Raw genomic sequence first — 22,840 nt, forward strand, 5'->3', positions numbered from 1 at the left:
TATATAATAAAGTAATTTCTCAGAAAGAAAGAAAGAAAGAAAGAAAGAAAGAAAGAAAGAAAGAAAGAAAGAAAGAAAGGAAGAGAGAGAGAGAAAGGAAAAGAAAGGAAAAGAAAAGAAAAGAAGAAAAAGAGAAAGAAAAAGAGAAAAAGAAAAAGAAGAAAAACAAGATAAAAATGCCAGGCACGGCAGTATATGCCTTTAATCCCAGCACTTAGGAGGCAGAGGTCTGTGAGTTCAAAGCCAGCAGGACTATCTACAAGGAGAGCTCCAGACCAGCCAGGGGTACATAGTGAAATACTGCCCCTCCAGAAACAACACACACACAAATATCCATTCACACCCCCAATAAAGACAGTGAAGGTAGTCAGAAATTAGAGACGTCTAAGAAACAATGATCTAGAAACCAAGGAATGGATGTTTCAAGAAACTGGAGATTGCTTGTAATCCCATAAAATTTAAAAAAAAAAAAAAAAAACAAGTAGAATGAAGATGGAAAACTTCACTGGTTTTATTTAATTTTTTTTATAATCTTAGAAAAAGTTAAAGAATGCCTGAGAGTCAAAGTATAAAATGTACTTTAACAAAATTCAGTGACACAGAGAAGGATGAAAACAGGGCCATCTGTGTAGAAAAAAATGGGGAGGTGGGAGTCAAGAGTTCACATGGTTCAGAATTGAATGCAGCTGGCTCAGGCCTGGGAAGCTGAAACAGAAATCACAGTGAGTTCCAAGCCAGCCCCAAGGATGTTTGTCAATTAAGAAAATAAGTCTGAAGAAAGGAAAAGGTTAATATGGATAAATAAGGAATACGATATCTGAGGGGGGAAAAAAGAGCATATACTTTCAAAAGAAAGGAAGACAGCAGTACAGGATGAGTGCCCACCTCAAGTAAATATAAATGCAAAGACAGAGGGAAGCATCTACTACCTCAGCACCCTCCCATCCTTCACACCCCACTCTCCCACCCCAGCCTCAGCCTGCCCCCTCCCCTCAAGCAGGAGACTAACAGTAAGGGAAAAAGAAGTGAGAAAGTAAAGCCACAGAATGGATGCTCACTCTTTCATACACAGCATTCTATAAACTATCAACAACTGCACATGCTGGTGGCTAAGAACAGAAAAGATGCACTGGAAACAGTACTTACTCATAGTCAGAAGGATTTGAGGTCCCAGGCAGGCACAGGCTGAGAAACAAAGCCCACAGTTATATGATAAAACTCTTCCCTCTTACTGCTATTAGCCTTTGATACTGTATCAGCCTCTGCTGGTTTCTTTAATCACTGCCTATACCTTTGTAAATATAGTCCCATTATTAATTAAATTCTTATGAAACCCAGCCTGAGCCATCTGCCACCTGCCACCTGCCAAGGAGCTTGACTGATACAAGAATACTCACTGTTTACAGAGTACTCGCTACAACATATCTCATTTGAGGACTGAAAACAAATAAAAACCTTATGCTTGGAAAAGAATAACACAAATAGTAGGTAAGGCTTGAGCTCTGAAATTCCTCAAACAAAAGTCTAAATCTCAGTGTACCATCTTTCAACTGTGTGATATTAAGTAAATCACAAATCTGAGCTTGTTTCCTTGTCAAAAAATTCCTGACAAAGTAACTATTCTTTTTAAGAAGTAAATGAGGTAACAGCACTCCAGGCAAGAAGCAAATCCTCTGTAAACTGTTTCTTTGCTCTTTTCCTTTCTGGTCCTGTATGACAGGGTGCTCACATCTCTGAGATAAGAGGTCTAACCTGCTCTAAAGTATGTCCTGTGCACTCAAGCCCCAGGAAGCTCAGCAAAATAAGCTTTTCATGTGCCTAAACCAAAACCCCTCCAGGTTTTGGAAGATTAACAAGCTGTTTCTATCATGCAATATCTGGGGTACCCAGGCTTCCTCCCCTCCTTAACCACTACAAAGCACTCTTTTCTCACTACCTCCTGTGAACCTTAGCAAGAACCACATAAAATCAGCATCTTAGAAGTCAAAACTGAAATCTAGGCCCTGTTCACATGCTGAAAAAAAGATTTAAAAAGGTCTTTCCCAGGTATTCCTACCACCTATTTAAACTCCTGGCAAAGAAGCAGAACTGCCATGTAGTTATGATGCCCTTTGTCCTACAGCAAAGTCCAAAGAAAAAGATAGATTCCTCTGTCTTCCCTGATTTACCTTCAGGCTAAACCACTAGGCCAATAGGGAAGCAGTAGTTGACTTCTCCAATCTACACACAGCCAGGATCAGCCACTCACCTCAGGGTCCAAAACACAATACAGCTTTATAGGGTCCCACAGCAAAAGGTGTCAACCAACCTTAAAACAGCAGAGACAGGAAGTGACTCAGCTTCAGCTTCTCTTAAGAACCTTTGCCCTGGGAGAGGCAAAGAGAAAGAAGCAGGAAGGGATATATAAACTTTACCAGACAAGGAGAGACCAAATGACCTTCCAAGAAGAAACCTCTTCCTAAACAAAACTGATTTTTGGCATAAGGCTGTTGCCCCAAACACACTGAAAGTGGAAAGACCTGATTAAACATGTAGAAATGAGGGAGGGGTGGCAGGGGGGCCTCTCTCAATAGTCTATCTGGAGCTCAACTCATACATACCATCCCTGCATTTCAATGTCTCAGACAAATAGGCTTTCAGGATACAGCCCACCTCTCCCCATACCACCTGGGCCTCTTGCAGGTATCTCTTCATCTCAGTGGATGGTCATAAGGCACAAAGTGAACTGCTAGCACACAGTGACTGTCTTTACAACAGTGACCTCCTCAGTGTCACACATGGTTATCTCTACACCTGTTCTTTGAGGATGACAAAGAGGAAGTCAAAGACTGGGTGAAATTGATCCTAAAGGGTAAGAAAAGTTCACTGGGCAGAGAAGAAAAGATGTTCCTAGAAGAGGAAGCAGCTTTTACAAAGATTCCAAGGCTAGAAAAGTAACATGTTTGTTAAGAGAACTGTGAACAATTTATTCAAGCTAGAACACAGAGGAGGAAGTGGCAACAGACAAGGCATGAAGAGGTGAGTTGAGGCCATATAAAGGAAATTGGATGTTGTCCTACAGGCTACAAAGAGCCAACTTTTTTAAGCAGCATAGTTTCATGATCGAATTTGTATTTTTAGAAAGATCATTCTAGGAATAGGCAAGAAAAGATCAACTTTTAAAGCAACAGACTTTAAAAAAAAATAGGTAAGTACCAAGGAGCTGAGGACTCAGGCAAAAGTTGGTGATGATGTGGCAATGGAGATAACAGAGGAAAAGTATTGGTCATCTCAGTGACTGACCAAATTTAGGAGGTAAAGGAGCAGAAATAGAGAATGACATCAAAGTCATCCTCTGGATTGATATAAGAGCAGATGATTGCAAAAAAATGGGTCTTTGGGGCATGTTAATTCAAAGATCACTGTGGAGATTTATGCATAAGTGCATATGTATATTTAGAACACAGAGACTGAGACAGATAAAGAGAAATAATCACATCATTCTGATTTTTTTAATATATTTCCACATTCTCCCTTTAAACTAAAACTTTTTCTCCCCTAACCAGAATGAGAATTCTATGCAACTGCATAGGACCACAACTTATTTCTATTGTTATCTTATGGGACTGAATTCACAACAAGAATTTGTTGAAAGAATAAATGAATGAGTTTGTTTTCCTAGCCCTCACTAAGAGTGCACACACCACCACCAAAATGTTTCTATCACTACAGCATCCTCATCCATGTTTCATCCTCTCAGACCTACCATTCCTCTGTAAATTAAAAGTCAAAATCCATTGTAATTAATGTTACTATGGCAACAAAAAGTTTAGTATAGCAAACAAAAAGCTTTCCGAATTCTGTGCTTTCTCTAGTAGAACCAAGAATTTATACAGATCCTAAGAATGCTCTAACATGCCAACCATAGTAGTGAACACCTTTTACCCTAGCACTTGGAAGGCAGATGCTGGCAGATCTCTGTGGCCAACCAAGCTACACTGTGAGGCCTCATCTGGGGAGAGGGACAAAAAAAAAAGGAGTGGGGGAGGGAGAGGGGAGGAGAGAAAGGCAAAGAAATTCTCTAACATTATCAGTAATACGCCCAATACTATACATGCCCATTCCATGTCATTGATACAATATTAAACAAAGCTCTCATCCCTATGACATGCTCACGCCCCTTAATTTTTTTGTTAACAATTACAAATCATAAAGAAATACTACTTGCAGGTATGAGGTCCTCTATTTCATCACTTTTCCAATATATAATGTGCCCTTTGCCCACACTGCCTTTACTTTCTATTACAAATCTTCCTTCCTCTAGTCACTAGCACTATGAAGATGCCAAACTGACTTGTTTTGTCCCTCTACCCTGTGAAACTGCTAGCTTCTGAATCTGACTCATCTCTAAAATTCCTTCCTTTGCCTACTTCACAAGGTATCAACATAATTTCAGCAAATTTTAAGGATGCTATGTAAAGCATGTCACTTTGATTTTATAATGAATTAATATAATATGTAAGCATGCATGCTACTCAGATATCTAAAGTTACATAAAATTACTATATAAGTACATGGTTCTTCAACCTAAAACAACACACACACCACTATCATTCTGAATGTCAGGATTTCATAAACCAGTAAAATATTTATTTTTTAAAAAGGTGATCAACTTTTTATTTTCATCATTTTCTTTAAACCTACCATGTACTTTACCACTAATTATTTCTCCAGTGAAAGAGCAAAGAGCACCTTAACACCAAAAAAGAACAATAATATTAGAATAAGTTACCCCTGCCCCTCTTTTGGCAGTGTTGGGATCAAACTTATAGTTTTGAATATGGAAGGGCACTCTCCCACTGAGCCACTCCCCCAGGATATAACTTTATTTTTAGTTCTTTCATCCTGTCTTATACAGATGAACGCTACCATGGACTGGATCCACAGGTCAGTGTTTGGGAACCACTACTACAACCTGTTATGCTTGTCGGTCCTCAAAAGTTCTGATTATCTGGCCAGACATATCATTATGAAGAAGGCCTCTTTGGTCTCCAGAGAGAAGAAAATATACCACAAGATAAAATAACTAGCTCTGAAGCTGAGATTCTTTAACAGAATATAAACTGAGGCTGCCTCAAATTCTCTAGGGATAGTCTTCATAGAAAGACCTAAATACTGTTATGGTTAAAGGAGGTTCAAGACACCTCAACTACATAGCCGACTGTCAGATCAGAGAGAAGATCCAGAGAATGGATCATATCACTAGTGAGACTAACTTCCCCAAATTCATGTCTGTGTGGATAAGGAGATGGACTTATAAAATACAAATAAAATGAACTTAATTATAGGATACAGAGGGAAATATGAGCTGTAAAATAGAGAAAACTTTTCAGGTGGTCTAAGTGTTTGGCATCTTGATTTCACAAATATGCACATATGTCAAAACATGTACACTTAAAGTATAAGCATTTACTGTACAAAAATTTGCTTCCACAAAGTCATGGGTTTTTTGTTCCTGCTTTTCAAACTCCTAAGAAGAGCAAACCTAAACACAGTGCTGCATATAACAAGCCATGTGACTTCCATGAAAGCAACTGCTCGTCCAATACAGATGACAGCAACAGGGAAGGAGGAATGTAGTAAGGGTGCCCAGAAGCAGGCAGAGAGAAAATATGGGTAGTTCTCTCTCTCCACCTCTCAAAACACAAAAACAAACTTCCTGATGGCCTCATTTTAAAGTCTGCCTTACAAAAGCAGAACCTGAGGAAACTGTGGTTCCATTATTACTCTGTAGATGACTAAACCTCAAACATTTTCCTTATCACAGTTACTGTTGCTTATGATGCTGTTTTGTGTGTGGTGTTTGGGGTTTGTTATTGTGGTTCTGGGGTTTTTTTTTTTTTCCTCCTCTCTCACTCTCTAACATATCTATGGGCACAGGGCGGCCAAGTGCACAACACTTGCGCCTGTACTTTACTTGATCGTAAACTATTGCTCTCCCTGGACAGGGCATCCAAGGAGGCCCCACAACCAACCTCAGCTCTCATGCAAGTCTCATAACCCTCAAGCCCCTTTCCTCCTCTGCCCTGCTTTCAACTGCTACACCAAGGCACAGCCATCCCCCGCTGGTTCCCGCCTTGGCCTTTAACGCTCCCCATCCCCGCACAGGCCTTACCCCCTCAACTCTTGTCCCAGGACGTCCCTCACCTTTCCAAGCTCAGCGAACCCACACCCTTTGCAAACGGTGGTTATGAGTTCCTTCAACTGGGCCCTTCGGAGCTGGGCCCAGGATCCCCTCCAGCGGGCTTCTTCCTGGTGCACAGCACCTAGGCTGTCCCCTGCCCCCCTACCTCAGATGTTCGCAGCCCCTCACCACCTGCCAACCCTTCACCCTGTCCCTTCAATTCCAAACCCGGTGCCGTCATCCCGAATCCCCTCGGCACCTTGCGCCTCTGCGCGCGCCGCGGCCCACGCGTCTCTTTCACTTGCACCACGCCGCCCTGCCCGGGCCTGTCGGCGGCCGGGCTAGGTGAGTTCAGGCCGCCGCCATCGCTCCTCAGGCGAACCAGCCGCGCCCCGCCCCGCGCCACACGCAGCCCGCGCCCCCGCGCACCTCACGCAACCGCCCAGTGACGCACGGCTGGGCAGCGGCGTGCCAGCTCATTGGTCCGGCCAGGCCCCAGCCAGAGCGTCGACGCCCGTTTCCTGGCAACGGCCGAGCGCAGGGGCGGGGTCTCCGTCCGCATTCCAAGAAAGGAGCGGCTCCACACTCTCAGGCCCCGCCCCCTCGACCCGCAGACTCCGCCCTTCTGAGGATTCTGGCGTTTTATAGGGGACGACTGAGAAGAGGCGGGGACAGAGGAGAGAAATTCGAACCGGAGGGCAGAAGGCTGCTCTAAGGGAGGGACAAGCTTCTGAGGCTAGGAAAGAGTAGGCTTTGGAAGGCACTGGGAGAGATAGAGGGCGAGGACGAGGGGGCGGGAACACAGGCCCTGGGCGGTGCTTATAGCGTCAAGTGGGCAGGGCTTTTCCTAAAGGATAGGCCAAGGGCCAGTCTGTGGGCAGGGCTGTAGAAAGCTCTCCTAGACCAGGCTGTTTGCTACCAAGCTAGTTTGTTTCCACCAGACTTATGCACGCCGGTTGGATTCTACCTTCCTACCCGTGAAGACCGCCTCTTCCTAGCTCTCCCGAAGCTTCCGTGACCTCGTAGAACGTGGAATAAGTTCCTACATGACAGCCTGGATTCCTGATCCGTTAGAACCTGTCTCAGTCTTAGGGCTGCGAAAGGAAAAGCGTCTAGAAGCAGCACTTAGCATGATCCCTGTTCATAGAGGATGAAAGAGCTGAGAGATGGCTTCAGGGAGAAATGCTGGCTGAAACAAGAGTGAGAAACACTAAGAGAATTAGCAGTTTCCGATAAAATCTGTAGTTGATTCTATCAGTGTTACCTGATTGTGATCATTCTGTGATTACATAATATGATGGATGACAGGGGGGCATGGGTAAGGAGTTTACAGCTTTGTGTGTTGTTTTTGTGACTTTTCTGTGATTCTAAAACTGGTTCAAATTAAAAGTATCCATAAAGAAGAAAGAAATAAAAATTTCACCCTAAAGAATTAGCTATCCCAAGGCAAGGCAGAATGGTCAAGACCCGGAGAACACCTGGAGCTGGGAGCATGCAAAGCAAAGATCAGATGAGAATGAAAACGGAATATATAATACTGCGGGACTAGTTGACCGTGTTAGTTTATATTATAGTCTTGGAATTTTATACATAGTCAGGTGGACAGGGCACCTTTGCAAATGGTCATTCAAAAGCAAAGCCCAAAATAGGATCAAAAGGATGTAGAAAAGGGAGTTTGTGGACACTGGGAAGGGTTTGAGACTTGGGTAAAGGGAAGGGAAAGGATTAAATATTGACATCCTGTATAAATTAAAAACCATCAAAGGGAACCAGAGAGATACCATCCTGGTTAAAGCACTGGCTGAGCAAACGTGACAGCCAGAGTTCAAATTCCCCAGAATCTACATAAATACCGGGTGGGTGTTGTGATCCACCGGGATCTGTCCTTGAAAGGTGACTCTGTTTTATTGAGAGAACCTGTCTCATTAAATCAGATGGAAGAACAAACAAGTGTGATTCCTTCCATCAGTCTCAGGCCTCCACAAGCACACACACACACACACACACACCACTCAAGGGCATACTCACAAATTTCCAGAGCTGAGGCATTGTTATGAGAGGTGGGAGTGACAGTGACTAGAAAGAAGAAGAGTGACTCCTCAAGCTTATAATAGTTCTGCTTCTTGAGCCAAGTACTGAGCTGGGTAAGTTCAATTTGTGAAAATATATCAAACTATAGATTTCTCTATTACTGTTGTTCCAGTGATAGTGGTAGTTACTATGTTGGCTGTATTAGTCAGCTGTCCATCACTGTTCCAAAATGAGATTAATAACAGAAAAAAAAAAAGTTTATCTTGATTCAGAAATTTCTGCCATGCTTGCCTTTGGAACAGTGGTGAGGAAGTAGATCATGCCACAGAGTATATGGCAGCGGAGGCTGTTTACCTCGTGCCATCCTAGAAGTAAAGGGTAAGATAGAAAAATGTTAGAACCCCAACATTCTCAAGGGCATACCTCATTGGCATGCTACCTGCCCCTTCCTAAAAGTTTTACCATCCCCCAATTGTGCCAGAACCTATTGACCAAGACCTCAGAACATAGCCTGTGGGGTACCTTTAAGACTCAAACCACAGTACTAAGTAACAAATCACTCCAAATTAGTGGCATAAAGCAGACGGCTTGTTATTCTGTGATTCCAATGAGATGCAGCAGAAGTGGTTTATTTCTATCCCATGAGCATCTAGGAAATTCAAATGTGGGAGTGGCTTGAGCCATCATTAGAATCACCTAAAGGCTTCTTCAATTGCATGTACAGTGCTGGGCTGGAACAAGTGAAAGGCTGAACTCAGCTCAGACTTCTCAAGTTTCTCACAGTGTGATAGACAGGATCAAAGAGAGCAGGATCCTGAGAGGCAGCAATCACAATATGCATACCAAGCTACCCAGAAAGTAGCAACATCTTTGATAGTCTAACCTTAGATGTCACAAAACATCACGCTTAGTATGCTCTATTTGCTGATAGTCACAAGTGACAAACATCAAAAAATTTGCAGTCATTTTTTAAAATATCTGAATTACATAATACTAAATATTGGTCCCAGGTGTTTGGCTGAGAGGACAGAAATGGGCGTTTGGGGTGGGGGAGAAGAGTAGGTGGGAGAAGATAAAGGTGCTGATACACTGGGTTGAAGGGGACTGCGGTGGTTTGAATAAGAATGGCCCCCATAGGCTCATATATTTGAATGCTTAGTCACCAGGGTGTGGAACTCTTTGAAATGATTAGAAAGATTGGAAGGTGTGGCCTTGTTGTATCACTATGGGTAGGCCTTGAGGCTTCAAAAGCCCTAGGCTTGCACTCTCTCTTCCCCCCTCGACCCCTGCCTATGGGTAAGGATATAACTCTCAACAACTACTCCTGCAACATACCTGCCATTATGGCATTACTGGCACCATGCTCCTGACCATGGACCAAACTTCTAAAACTGTAAAGAAGCCCCCAATTGAATGCTTTTTTGGTGGTGGTGGTGGTGGTGGTGGTGGTGGTGGTTAGTTGGTTTGGTTTGGTTTGGTTTGGAGTTTTAAGACAGGGTTTCTCTGTGTAACAGCCCTAGCTGTCTGGGAATTCACTCTGTAGACCAGGCTTGGCCTTGAACTCGAAAAAATGCCTCTGCCTCTGCCTCTGCCTCTGCCTCTGCCTCTGCCTCTGCCTCTGCCTCTGCCTCTGCCTCTGCCTCTGCCTCTGCCTCTGCCTCTGCCTCTGCCTCTGCCTCTGCCGTCTCCCAAGTGAGTGGAGGCATTAAACCATACCTGGCAAATCATTTATAAGAGTTGGCCTAGTGATGGAGTCTCTTCACAGCCTTAGAACAGTGGCTAACACAGTATGACAGTTAAGGTGTCAAAGTGGGATCTAGTATGCAGTTAGTCAGTCCTAAGGATGACTAAAGCTCAAGGAAGTTCATGAGAATTACTAGATAGCAAAATAATTCTGTGGGTGACCAAGATCAGCCAGAACATGTGTGGAAGATGGAAATGAAAGAGAGAGATCTAAGATTTCTAGGAAACACTAACCTAGAAGGAATGTGCGAAGACTCTTATAAAAGAGACTAAGAAATAAACAGAACACCAGGAAATGGTGACATTACAAAAGCTATGGACAAAAACATTTTGGAAACATTTCCTAGGGATATAGATATTTCTTTCAAGAAATTCCAAAAATGTAAATCTGACACTAACCCATAGCTGTATAAAACAGTTTACAGGTCTCCCATTGTCTTTGATTGTCCCCTTTTGTTCTTAAAATTAGGGGTAGGGGACAGGTTAGCAAGATGGCTCAGCAGGTAAAAGCATGAGCCTCACCACTGGAATTTGTGTACCAACTGACTCCAAAAGTTGTACTCTGATCTCCATAGGAATGACAGCAGGGACATCAGCCTAAGTGGGAGGGGGGATTATAGGAAATACGTTTGTTTTGTTATGAAAAGTTCACAAGAAAACTTGAAAGAGGTTGAGGGTCCACAAAATATGTCCAGTAGCTGTTGGCGCTGGGCATGAGAAATAGGAAAGGAACAAAAGTAGCACAGAATGAGCACATAGCCGGAAGATTGGGTGATAGGTATGTAGATAAGGATGTGGCTATGGAAAACACCTCTAAGTGAGAGGCACCCCAGTGTCCCTAGAGACTAGTTTAACACCTGACATGAAGGAGCCGCTTGGCACATAATTGTCAAATAAATAACTAGGCCCAACAGAGAACCTGCATAAAGTGAAACAGTATTCAAACCGACATTTCCAGCAGGCTTGGGGAAGGTGAAAGAAGACAGTAACAAAACTGAAGCTACCTTCCCAAGCATCTACCTCCCACCACCTCCGGGGACCTCATTAAAGGTGTTTAGCTGGGCAGGTGTAAACCAGCCTGGGTCCTGGGAGACAGGGCAGGGTGCTGGAGCTACAGTGCCTCCACCCACTCCATCCCTGCTAGCTCTAGTTGTGTTGCTAGGAGCTTCAAAGACAGAAAGACGCAGCTGGAGCCCCAGGGCAGCTTCTTCCAGGAAGCCAGGCACTTTCTCAAGCCACCTCTAATTGGCGAAGTCCTGGATATCCTACAGGCTAGGACCACACTACAGAAACATGAGCCAGGACAGCAAAGTGAAGACAACAGAGTCCACGCCCCCAGCCCCAACCAAAGCCAGGTGAGAGAAGTCTGGTCCTCTGTGTGGGGTCTAATCACCTCACTCCCTGGGGCTTCCTTCTTCTTGGTGTCCTGGTTATAACCCAAGCACTGAATGCCTGGTGGATAAATGAGAGGAGTCTCTTTTTCCCTACAGGAAGTGGCTGCCAGTCCTAGACCCATCTGGGGATTATTACTACTGGTGGCTGAACACGATGGTCTTCCCAATCATGTATAATCTCATCATCGTTGTATGCAGGTTTGGCAGGGGTGCTAAATGAGGGTCCTTAAGAGAAGGGCAGGCCTAGAGGGTGAGGCCTAACAAAGAGGTGTCTTCCCTGGAAGGACTCAGGGTAGAGGACTGAGGGACCTGTCCTGACAAACCAATGACACATAGTTGGTACCTTTAAGCAAATCCCCTCTGCCCCTACCCTGCAGGGCCTGCTTTCCTGACTTGCAACACAGTTACCTGGTGGCCTGGTTTGTGCTGGACTACACGAGTGACCTGCTGTACCTACTAGATATTGGGGTACGCTTCCACACAGGTCAGTGATTCCCCGGGACTAACCTCTCCCCAGGAAAGTGTTAAGAAAGTAGCCACCTCTAGGGCTGCACAGTCATGTGTCACTGTGTTTGAGTGCTCACCCAAAAACCTGCCTTCATCTTGCCTTCATGTCTGACCTTGGCATACCCAGCCTGCAGCTGACCTACCCATAGTTGACCCTAGCCTATCTCCCTCTTTGCTCCTAGGATTCCTAGAACAGGGCATCCTGGTGGTAGACAAAAGCATGATCGCCAGTCGCTATGTACGCACCTGGAGCTTCCTGTTGGACCTGGCTTCCCTGGTCCCCACAGATGCAGCCTACGTGCAGCTAGGCCCCCACATCCCTACACTCCGGCTAAACCGCTTTCTCCGAGTGCCTCGCCTCTTTGAGGCTTTCGACCGTACAGAGACCCGCACAGCTTACCCAAATGCCTTCCGCATAGCCAAGCTGATGATCTACATTTTTGTCGTCATCCATTGGAACAGCTGCTTATACTTCGCCCTGTCCAGGTACCTGGGCTTCGGACGGGATGCATGGGTATACCCAGACCCTGCGCAGCCTGGCTTTGAGCGCTTGCGGCGCCAGTATCTCTACAGCTTCTACTTCTCCACTCTGATCCTGACCACTGTGGGTGACACACCGCTGCCAGCCCGAGAGGAAGAGTACCTCTTCATGGTGGGTGACTTCCTGCTGGCCGTCATGGGTTTCGCCACCATCATGGGTAGCATGAGCTCTGTCATTTACAACATGAACACGGCAGATGCAGCCTTCTACCCAGACCATGCTCTGGTAAAGAAATACATGAAGCTACAGCACGTCAACCGAAGGCTGGAGCGGCGCGTTATTGACTGGTGAGAGGGTGGCTATAGACCGGGGGAGGTATGCCTGAGGACCTGAGTGCAGTAACTCTGGTCTTGCTGCCTTCCGGAGGGTGGCATTCGTTCATAGGTCTACTAGATTGAGCTTAGAATATGGTGTCTTCTACTGAGAGAATCTGGAAGGGGAAGAGGGTGAGCAAGAGAGTGACAAAGAGAGGAATGTGCATAAAAGAGTGACAAGAGAATGAGAGCTGCTTCTGACTGAGAGGATTGGGGAGGCTCTGAAAGGAGTGGGTAGAGGGCAACTATCCAGGCAGGAGATGGCCAACAGATTGATTGTATCATGAGATTGCAAACTGTGTTCTGAATAAAGGAAATGTCTTCATGTCAGGAAGCTACCTACCACAATGCCTGTGGAAGAGGGTGGGAGCTTGCTGACTAAAGCAATGCAATGTGGAAGTGGTACAAGACACTGAGGCTGGGGGTGGAGCCTAATGGGAGGCAAAAGAAATGTGTCTATCAAATGGTCGAGGCCTCTACACCTTGGATGAGGTAGAAAAGATCATGTCTGTAACAAAGAAAAGGGATCCCATTGCTCTTATGAGAAGCCAGTGTGGCTGGACTCTTGGCTGAGCTGAGTCCTGGTGAGTAGGCAGAGGCAGACACACTGGGTTCCAGTGAGTAAATGGTTCTGCTTTTCTCTCAGGTACCAGCATCTGCAGATCAACAAGAAGATGACCAATGAGGTAGCCATCTTGCAGCACTTGCCTGAGCGGCTGCGGGCAGAGGTCGCTGTATCCGTACACCTGTCTACCCTGAGCCGAGTACAGATCTTCCAGAACTGTGAAGCCAGCCTGCTGGAAGAGCTGGTGCTAAAGCTCCAGCCCCAGACCTACTCACCAGGCGAATACGTATGCCGCAAAGGGGACATTGGCCGAGAGATGTACATCATCCGCGAGGGCCAGCTGGCTGTGGTGGCAGATGACGGTGTCACACAGTATGCTGTGCTTGGTGCAGGGCTCTACTTTGGGGAGATTAGCATCATCAACATCAAAGGTGAGTCTCCAAGGAAACTGGTAGGGACAGGGTGGCAGAACCCCGGGACAGGATGGTACTTTGGGGCATGTAGATTTAGGAGATCTGGCCCTTGTCTGAGTTGCTACAGGGCTCAGGAGAGAAGCAAGATGTGGGTTATCTGTTGCCTGGGAAGAAGCAGTTGAGCTAAGGTCAGTGGGTGGGAAGGATCCTTAAAAAAACAGAGCTTTCATGTTCCCCATGTGCTGGAAGTGCCAGCAGACCAGCTAAACATTACTGTACCAGCCATGTTGTTATATAACTACCCATTGGTCATCTATCAAGGAAGGTTGCTGATAAGCACAGAGCTTGGTCACTAGCACTTTACTAGATGAAAAAAACAAGTCAGGAAAAGTGGCTTGGCTCAGAAGCACCAATGTGGAGGTTACATCCTGGTTCAGGAGTGAAATGTGACCTTCCTGTCTTCTACCAACTGCTCTCCACCCACCCACCCCCTCATGTGTCTGCCCTTGGACCACAGGGAACATGTCTGGAAACCGACGAACAGCTAACATCAAGAGCCTGGGCTATTCAGACCTCTTCTGCCTCAGCAAGGAGGATCTACGGGAGGTGCTGAGTGAGTACCCACAGGCCCAGGCAGTCATGGAGGAGAAGGGCCGTGAAATCTTGCTCAAAATGAATAAATTGGATGTGAATGCTGAGGCAGCTGAGATCGCCCTCCAGGAGGCCACAGAGTCTCGGCTGAAAGGCCTCGACCAGCAGCTTGATGACCTACAGACCAAGTTTGCTCGCCTCCTGGCTGAGCTGGAGTCCAGCGCACTGAAGATAGCTTACCGCATTGAAAGGCTGGAGTGGCAGACTCGAGAGTGGCCGATGCCAGACGACATGGGTGAGGCTGATGATGAGGCTGAGCCTGGAGAAGGAACGTCCAAGGATGGAGAGGAAAAAGCTGGCCAGGAGGGACCCTCAGGCCTAGAATGACCCCATTCTCACCCTAGGACTCCCAGCTCAAGTAATTCCAGAGTGGTAGGAAAGTCTGCCTGCAGGAATTGTCATCCTATTTGCTAGGTCACAGAAACTTAGGTAAATTGGCCTAGAGATGCCTAGCTATGGATGTGGGTCATAGCATACATGTCCCATACTCACCAGCAGCACACACACATGCACACACTCAGGCTCAGGCGCAAGACTGAGTTCCACATAAAATGTTCCTGTCTTCTGCTCCCAGTGCATCCTCATAAACATACCTATGACTTATGCTCACCCTGTGATCACAGAGAACAATTTAATGCACTGGGACTGCTGGGGTGACCTTTGTACATTTAAAGGAGGTCGCTGGTATAGGAGGACAAGGACAGTGTGAAGCTACAGGGAAAGAAGGCAGTTAAAATTTCTAAACTACTAGATCACTGCTTCAGCTGCTTCCAGGCATGGCCAGACTTCAGGTCTGAGCTGGGCCAGGTAGTATTTTAAAATGAACGTGATGTGTAACTTAGAGTTCAGCTAGATAATACACATCATTATTGGGAGAGATTAAGAGAGTTATTACCCTTTAAAACATTTTAAAATATGTAATTATTTTGTGACTTATTAATAAAATGTAAGGTTCATCATGTTGGCACTGGGTTTATCTTGTTCATCTCTATATTGCCAGGGCCCAAGCTGCCTGGTACATAGTTGGTGCACACATACACATTTGGTGAGGAGAGCTGGAACATAGACTGCTGAAAGAAGATAGGAGCCAGTTCCTCAAGAGCCTCTTCTACCATCTCTGCCCCCAAATCACAATGAACTAGGACAGGAGAGGGGGACGATGTGAACGGCTTCATCGTGTACCTCATGGACTCAGGGAGGTGAAGTAAGCTTATTGTCAGTACAGTGTGACAGACACCCTTGACCCCTTTGGGGCTCTGTTAGAGTGGGTGAGTCCTGCCACTCCATAGAATTCTCCTCTGCAGCAGCACAGGTACACTGATACTGGGCCAGCTCCAGCTGCCTGAACGCAGGGAAATAAGTTTCAAGGCCAGATGTGCACCTTCTTCTGCCTCTGTTCTTCGAGGATGAGAGGTGCAATGTCGCCATATGGGTCCTTCAGTGGTGGAGCAGTGCCCATCACTGTGTGGAAGACAAGTGCTTTCACAGTTTGAAACTGTGCTCGGTAGCAAGGCGAGTACACAATCTCAAGATTCTGTAACAACAAAAATAAAAGTCAATTCTTTTAGTCTAAAAAAACCCCCTCCATGTATAACAAGCACCAAGCGAGGTCCTTCAGTATATGGCCAGAAATGTAATTGAAATAGTCATTCGGGGTACTGAACGCTTCAGCCCTCCCATCCATCATAGGAAATAACTGAAATGATTGCACTGCCTGAATGTGAAGCTATTTGAATAGCAGCGTCTGAACCAGGAATCATCAGAAACCTCTGCCCCATTTTGATTACATAAGCTAGGTCTCTTAGGACTTCACCAGCAATTCACTTAGCGGCAAATGTTCCCATCCATCTACACAGGCTTAGAGGTGAAAGGACAGAAACTTCTGGACCTCAGGGTGGAATATTCCTTAAGACTGATTAAAGGAACAGGAATCTTGAAGATTCTGTTAGGTTTTTTTTTTCTTGCTGTACCATCTTACCGCAAACTCCACAGCCTAAAACAGCACCCACTAATTACCTCACAGTTGTGTGACTCAGATCCACGCTCTTCTCAGAGCCTGCTAAGACTGAGTTCAGATGTCAACTGCGCTGGGCTCTTAGCTGGAGGCTTCAGAGAAGAATCTGCCTCCAGATTCAATTAGGCTATTGGCAGAGTTTGCCAGTCTTGACTATGGGACTTGGATCTTTGTTTATCTGATGCAGTCACTTTTAAGCCCACACCGCCCACACCACCCACACCCGCCACTTTCCCCAAGCATTCAATTTCCAGGACCAAGCAAAGGAAATGCTCTTCTTCATAGGACCCCATCATATTAGGCTAGGTCAACCTGAATCACGTGAAATAACTTCTCTGTTTGGCTTTAATTACATCTGCAAAGCTCCCTTTTCCATAATCAGAAGGCAATAGTAATAACCAAACTTCTGCCCACTGTAATCTCCTGGGAGGAGGCCACCTAGATCCCACTTTCACAGAAGGCATGGGACTGAAAGAACTCAGAGTTGAGTGTTTGTGGAAACTAGAGGTTGACCACAGTGTCTCGAAGCACTGGAGTCTCCGAATGTACCCTGTGACGGTGTGTAAGCCTACACGAGGCACATCCCAGCTGGCTCTGTCAGAACACCATAGACTCTGCCCTAAGTCAGGGAAGAGAAAACAGACAGAAAGCCATAAAATACAACAGAGATAAAATCCCCTGTAAGTTGGATGGTTAGAAACGTTAATGAAATTGGCAAAACCCAAGATATTTGTATTTCTTATGTCATTAAGGAGGCATTCATGACTGCTATACACATAATATATTTTTGGTTCTCATAATGATGTTAGGAAGTTTACTATTATGCTCATTCTCTCCAGAGCAGGAAACTGCAGCCCATAGAGCAACTGAGAATAGATTTGATTTGTTGAGAAGTTACTTTACGCCAGGGTCTGGACCACATGTATTGTCTCAATTCATCATTACAGCCATATGAGAAGGATATCGGTACTATCTTCATGTTGAAGTGCAGAAAATGAAGCTATGGGATTAAATAACAAACCCCAAATTATAGGGCTCTTAAGTCACATCGAAGGAAACCTAACTCACATGAATAAAATGGAACCTACATCTAATTATTTTTATATTTATTTACGTGTTCATTCATTCAGTTATAATACCAGATTTGGGGCTAAAGCAATTCAAGCTCCTTCCTTCACAGAGAGCAATGTGACGCTTTTGATCAATCACTGTGGTAACCAGGGGAGACCAAGTCATTCCAGCTAAGCAAGGTTGTGACCTACTGTCAAGGTTGTCCAGTGTGAGGAAGTGTGATCTCAAGGACACAGCCACAAAGGTGGGAAGCACCTGCTACACTGGGAAGGGGAGAGTGGGGCAAGCATCTGCACACCTACGTTATGTGTGCTGCTAGATTTGCCCCCAGAGCGTCAAAATATGCCAAGGGCTTTTCTGCTGAGATCGCGGACTCTTGAGATTTAGCTCTTCTCGCTTCTAGCAGACGCAGACCCTCACTGTCTTCTCTCAAGAGTCCTGACTGCAAGATGCCTTGAACTGGCTGAAATTCAAGGTGTTCACCCTCTCCTGTTTTCCCAGTTAGCTATTCTCCTGCAGAAAAATTACCTGCCCATCCTACCCTAGCTCTCTTTTTCTCTCTCTCTCCCTCTTTCTTTCTCTCTTTTTTCTTTCTCTTTTTCTTTCTCTCTCCCCTTCCTTTCTTCCTTCCTCCCTTTCTTTCTTCCTCCCTTTCTTTCTTTCTTTCTTTCTTTCTTTCTTTCTTTGTGTTTGGCTACTAGACCTAGAAGACATATAGAAATAAATTGTGAAGCTTGAAAAGGAGTCAGATTCATAGGGAGAAGGGCTATCCAACCTGAGGTAAGACCTAACACAAACTCTAAGAACACGAGGCCAAGTGGGTGGATTCTTGCTTGGGGTTCAGCTGGAGTTGTCAAGCTGGTATCAAAATCCTGACTCAAGTTGGGGTACCTTTTAAGCTGGACTGAGATACTGCAGGTGGGACAGAGCATGTCATTGTAGGCAATCACACTTGAGGTTTGCTTCTGCTCTACAAAATCTTTTAGCGCTATTGAGAGCAAATGTTAGAAAATTAAAATGCAGATTAATTTATGAATGTAGAATTCCCACCAGCATCTGGTGGATAGAAATTTCTCCATAATGAATATCATCTATCACTCATGTCCCTCTACCTGTGATTTTGCCTTGAGAGTTCTGAGGCTCTAGCTGTCTAGCTCCTGTGGGCCCAAGAATTTATGGCCTCTGGGCTCTTCTGGCAGTACCAGATGCGGCCAGCAGAGGGCGCCAGGTTCTTCCTCCTCTTACAACCCTCTGTTCCAGGCTTCATAATTTGAAAAACTGTGAGACATTCCCAAGAAGACAAGGAATTTCAGGGGCAAGGAATAATATTGGTGGGCACTGTGATTTTTTTTCAGTTACTACTGTACTTTATTGTGTTCAACCAAATCACCATGTTACAAAAATAGCAAGCTGCCGTAATAAAAGATAAGGCTCCTCTATCCAGCACCAGTTAGCATCATTTTACTTTCAAGCCTAGAAATGCCATAGACACATCCAAAGAACACAACGGAGCAGAAGAGCCACAGCTGATGGATTCATGGGACCACCCAGTGTCCAGCTGAGCTACTCTGTGGTATCGCTCTCCTCCTCCTATGGTGCTTCATGCTCCTTAGGACTAAACTGTATGCACTTACAGACTGTTTACGCACTTGTATACAAATCAACTGAAGATGCAAATGTTACACCGGAGGTGCGAGCCTGTGGAGCCTCACTGTGCAGCAGCTCTGTCACTGTAAATGCTCTATGCCCCTTGTGTCTCAAAGGATGATGTCACAGACCACTTTACCCCTGCGGCTGCTGGCATTATTTGACTTCACTTTCCCTACCCACCCATCCCACAGCCTTTACAATTTTGTTTCTTCGGTTTTGATCGCCTGAGGTTTGATTGGTCCAGTTCTAACAGGTTTGGTGGTTATGGTGGGTGCAGGGGGTGGCTTTTCTTCTACTTTTTCCTGGCAGGTGCCAGGAGGGTCACTCAGCGTTTCAGGGTTACTTGTATCACTGTCCACTCTCTGGGCTTTGCCTCCTATCTGTTTGTTCTGTTGCTGTTCAGAGAAGAACCGCTGCGTGGACTGAAGAACCTCTGCTCTCTGCTTTGCCTGGGGTGCAAACTGTGCAGGAAACGGCTGTGTCATGCGCACTGTGGCGGGGGCTGACTGGAACTGTTTCTGATACACAACGCTGCTCATTTTGCTAGACTGGCTCTTTGGACTTGTTGATGTAGCCCTGAATGGACTAGACGTTGGCGTGGTGCTTCGACCACCAATTGGAGGTGTTCCTGGTTTGATATCAATGCCACTCCCAAAGGCTTTTAGTTCCATTTCAGACATTTTTCCTGTGGTCGCCATCATGCTATGCTGTGTTCCAGCAGGGATTAATCCTCGGAAAGGCTGGCTTACTTGGGCAGGACGGCTCAAGCTCTGAGCCTGTGCTTGTGGGGTCGTGTGCTGTAACTGGGGCTGAAGTGTCTGAGGCAAAGCAATCAGAGGTTGTCCTGTAGATCCAAAATTCGTCAAGGAAAGCTGGGATGCTGGTAAAGGTACTGTAACCTGCTGGAGAGCACTGGGGGATTGGGCAGTGTTATAAAAATTTGTCTGACCAGGCTTCTGTACTTGTCCAGAGTAAAGATTTGAGGTTTGAGTAAGATTTGCTCTTGCCTGAAGAAGATGTGTATCAATAAGCTGAGAACTTCCTAGTCCTGATGCCTGCCCCAGCTGATGTTCACACAGAATAGGGATGGGCTGAGTATTTGAAGTCTGCTGAAAGGCAAGACCTGATTGTGCCTTGGCAAGTTCCTGGTGCTGGACAGCTGGGAAGTTGTGGATAGCTGTACCAGAGAGGACAACTGGAAGGCTGGGAAAGACTGCTTTGCATAAAGGCTGGCTGTGATCTGTATGGTTGAATTGAAGAACTGAATAATTCCTGAGCCTGTGAAACAGCAGGCCCAGCCCCCAAACTCAGCTGGGCTTGATGCTGCCCTTGCAGTGGGGCATAGATAGGGATTGGAATCTGCTGAACTGATGTCGGCTGCGACAGACCAGGTTGGAAGCCCTGCTGCTGAGCCAGGGATGGTGGAGCCAATCGCGCATGCTGAGTATTGAATAGGGCACTGTGATCTTGACTTGCTTGTGAAAACACCTTTTTCAGACTTTTTTAATTTTTAGATTTATTTTATTTATGTATGCACATGCCTGGTACCTTCAGCCATAAGAAGAAGACAACAGATCCCAAGGAACTGGAGTTACAGATGGTTGTGAGTCACTTTGTGCATCCTGGGAGCTGAACCCAACTCCTTACAATATTAACAAGTACCTTCCCAGGTTCAATATCTTAGCCTGTTGCTCTCAGTCTTCATCCCCAGCAGGACCCACAGGAGCAGCAGAAGCTAATAATTTGGGGACATTCTTAGAAGCTCTCTCTGAGTGGCTTTTCTTTGACTCTATTAGCCCTCAAGTGAGGTCTTGACCTGGTAGATCTCTGGTTTTTATCGACTAACTTTGAGGCCCAGTCAGCCATCGAGTGTGATTATCCAGCCAGAGACAGCCTCTGGCTGTGTGGCTCTGCTCTCCCAAGGCACAAGCTCGGGGACCTGGAAGGCCAATACTGCCCCTGATTTCTTTCCCCTACGCACCATTAATGCCTGCTCTGACTCCAACTGGCTGCCTTCCTAGCCATTTTCCTCTTTGTTTAATTATGGCAAGAGAAGAGCCTCCTGTGTGGGCAGGGATTGCGTAGGCAGGAGCTCGACACAGAAGCATATCCACGCATCACAGAAATGCAAAGAAAGCCTTGAAAGGTGTGGACTTGGGAGAAGTCAGACCCAGAGAGAAGGACTGACAAAGTGGAACAAGGGGGGAAGCTCTGTGTGTGTGTGTGTGTGTGTGTGTGTGTGTGTGTGTGAGAGAGAGAGAGAGAGAGAGAGAGAGAGAGAGAGAGAGAGAGGGAGGGAGAGGGAGAGGGAGAGGGAGAGGGAGAGGGAGAGGGAGAGGGAGAGGGAGAGGGAGAGGGAGCGGGAGCGGGAGCGGGAGAGGGAGAGGGAGAGGGAGAGGGAGAGGGAGAGGGAGAGGGAGAGGGAGAGGGAGAGGGAGAGGGAGAGGGAGAGGGAGAGGGAGAAAGGGATGCTGGGGGTAGAGCTTATTACAGGAACCTGACAGGACACCATTGTGTGAATGGTGAGCTTCCCAAATAAACAACTAGTATTGAGTATTTTGTGGCGCTGTCCCTGATTAGAATGAACAATACATTGCAACACAGGCTATCTGACTGGGCATCAGTCACTGTAGTCTCCTCTCTTTGGCTGCTTTTCCTGAGTCTTTACTGAAGCAGTAAGTATCTCTCACACACCTCACTTGTGATATTGAGTACTGAAAGAAGGATCATGCTTCAGTCACTGGGTCAGAGGTTGCCAGGGTGACAGAACCTCCCTGTAAACGGTTCTAACCATACAAGTCAAGGTTAGTGGTCCAGAAGCCCCAAGGCACAAAGCTAAACTAAAGCCAAACACAACCTTAGCAGATGAAGACGAGTTCCAACAGCAGCCTCTCTCTCAGCACAGAACCTGGCCCTACTTGGCATCGTGTGGTTCGACTTGCTTCTTAGGCACATACGTTTGCGACTGGTTCTAGGATGAGGATCCAGGTCTTTCTCCTATGAATGTTCATGCTGATTTTGCAGTTCTCTTCTTGTTCTCAAAGAAACCTCTCCTGTTTTCTGACCCTGTACAATCTTCTCTCCAAACTCTGGAAGGTCCTTGGTCTAGATGGAATTTCCTCATTTGGAATTATGAATATTTATCCTCTTAACAAATTTACGTCCAGTTCTTCTCTCATACATGGAAACTCCCCCTTCTCCAGGTAGCAGTTAGTTTACATTCCTTTTTATAAGCCATCTTCATTGGCTGAGCATGTAGCTCAGTAGTAGTGTTCATCCACATATGCAAGGCCCTACGTTTAATCTTCAACATGGCTGAATTAATTAACTAAATGACTTTCATTAAATTAGCATATTCACAGTATTTCCAGGCCCTGGACTCCCATTACCCATCAGCAGTTAGATACTGCAGAGGAAATTACTCTGGTCAAAAGATGATGGCTGACATGTAACATCAAAGAAGAGGAAGTGGGAAGATTATAAGGGGCAGAGGTGGTGGATGAGCAAAAAGAAACAGGAGCTTTAGACACAACAGGGCTGATGTACAGATGAACTCACAGAAACTGTGTCAGCTTGTACGAGAAGTGGGCACAGTGTCGTCCCATCCCTAACCAACAAACTGCTTATAATTGATACCTGCTGGGACAGAGAACATCGGATGGTTTTTTTCCCAATGGAATGGTTACATCAACATCCTTCAGAGCTTCAGGCCTCTTGAGCAGCTCAAGAACAGCCAGTGGTCAAAATGAACTGTGTGGTTTTTATGTGCCCTGTTTGTTGGTT

The 22,840-nt window shown here is 45.8% G+C and overlaps 2 protein-coding genes and 1 pseudogene across 18 annotated transcripts in view; 1 reads left to right on the forward strand and 2 right to left on the reverse strand.

The window, feature by feature from the left end:
* The window catches only part of Fam160a2 (family with sequence similarity 160, member A2), a 28,932-nt gene extending 22,251 nt beyond the window's left edge, over positions 1-6,681 (reverse strand). For 4 of the 15 annotated variants that reach the window (XR_001778008.2, XR_003946573.1, XR_378277.3 and 1 more), the window contains exon 1: positions 6,423-6,608. The gene's annotated coding sequence lies outside the window, so the exon portion shown is untranslated. Of the gene's footprint in view, positions 1-1,146; positions 1,186-6,422 lie in introns of all 15 variants that reach the window. The other 11 variants (NM_199009.3, NM_001242365.2, NM_001242364.2 and 8 more) reach the window with 7 other exon arrangements.
* Positions 6,563-15,314, forward strand: Cnga4 (cyclic nucleotide gated channel alpha 4). Of its 3 annotated transcripts, XM_017322183.2 has the most exons (8): positions 6,563-6,909; positions 7,105-8,307; positions 11,100-11,292; positions 11,428-11,529; positions 11,709-11,815; positions 12,021-12,666; positions 13,340-13,689; positions 14,189-15,313. In XM_017322183.2, the coding sequence occupies exons 3-8, from the start codon at positions 11,231-11,233 to the stop codon at positions 14,647-14,649; spliced, it is 1,728 nt and encodes a 575-aa protein (XP_017177672.1). In that variant the 5' UTR covers positions 6,563-6,909; positions 7,105-8,307; positions 11,100-11,230; the 3' UTR covers positions 14,650-15,313. The 3 variants fall into 3 exon arrangements, with proteins under 3 accessions (XP_017177672.1, XP_030098357.1, NP_001028489.1); XM_030242497.1 differs by lacking the exons at positions 11,100-11,292; positions 11,428-11,529 and having other exon boundaries at positions 14,189-15,314; NM_001033317.3 differs by lacking the exons at positions 6,563-6,909; positions 7,105-8,307 and having other exon boundaries at positions 11,107-11,292; positions 14,189-15,277.
* Positions 15,315-19,251: 3,937 nt separating this feature from the next.
* Positions 19,252-21,982, reverse strand: Gm4972 (annotated as a pseudogene).
* Positions 21,983-22,840: the final 858 nt, after the last annotated feature.

The sequence above is a fragment of the Mus musculus genome, chromosome 7 (assembly GCF_000001635.26).
Source record: "Mus musculus strain C57BL/6J chromosome 7, GRCm38.p6 C57BL/6J".
Taxonomy (NCBI): domain Eukaryota; kingdom Metazoa; phylum Chordata; class Mammalia; order Rodentia; family Muridae; genus Mus; species Mus musculus.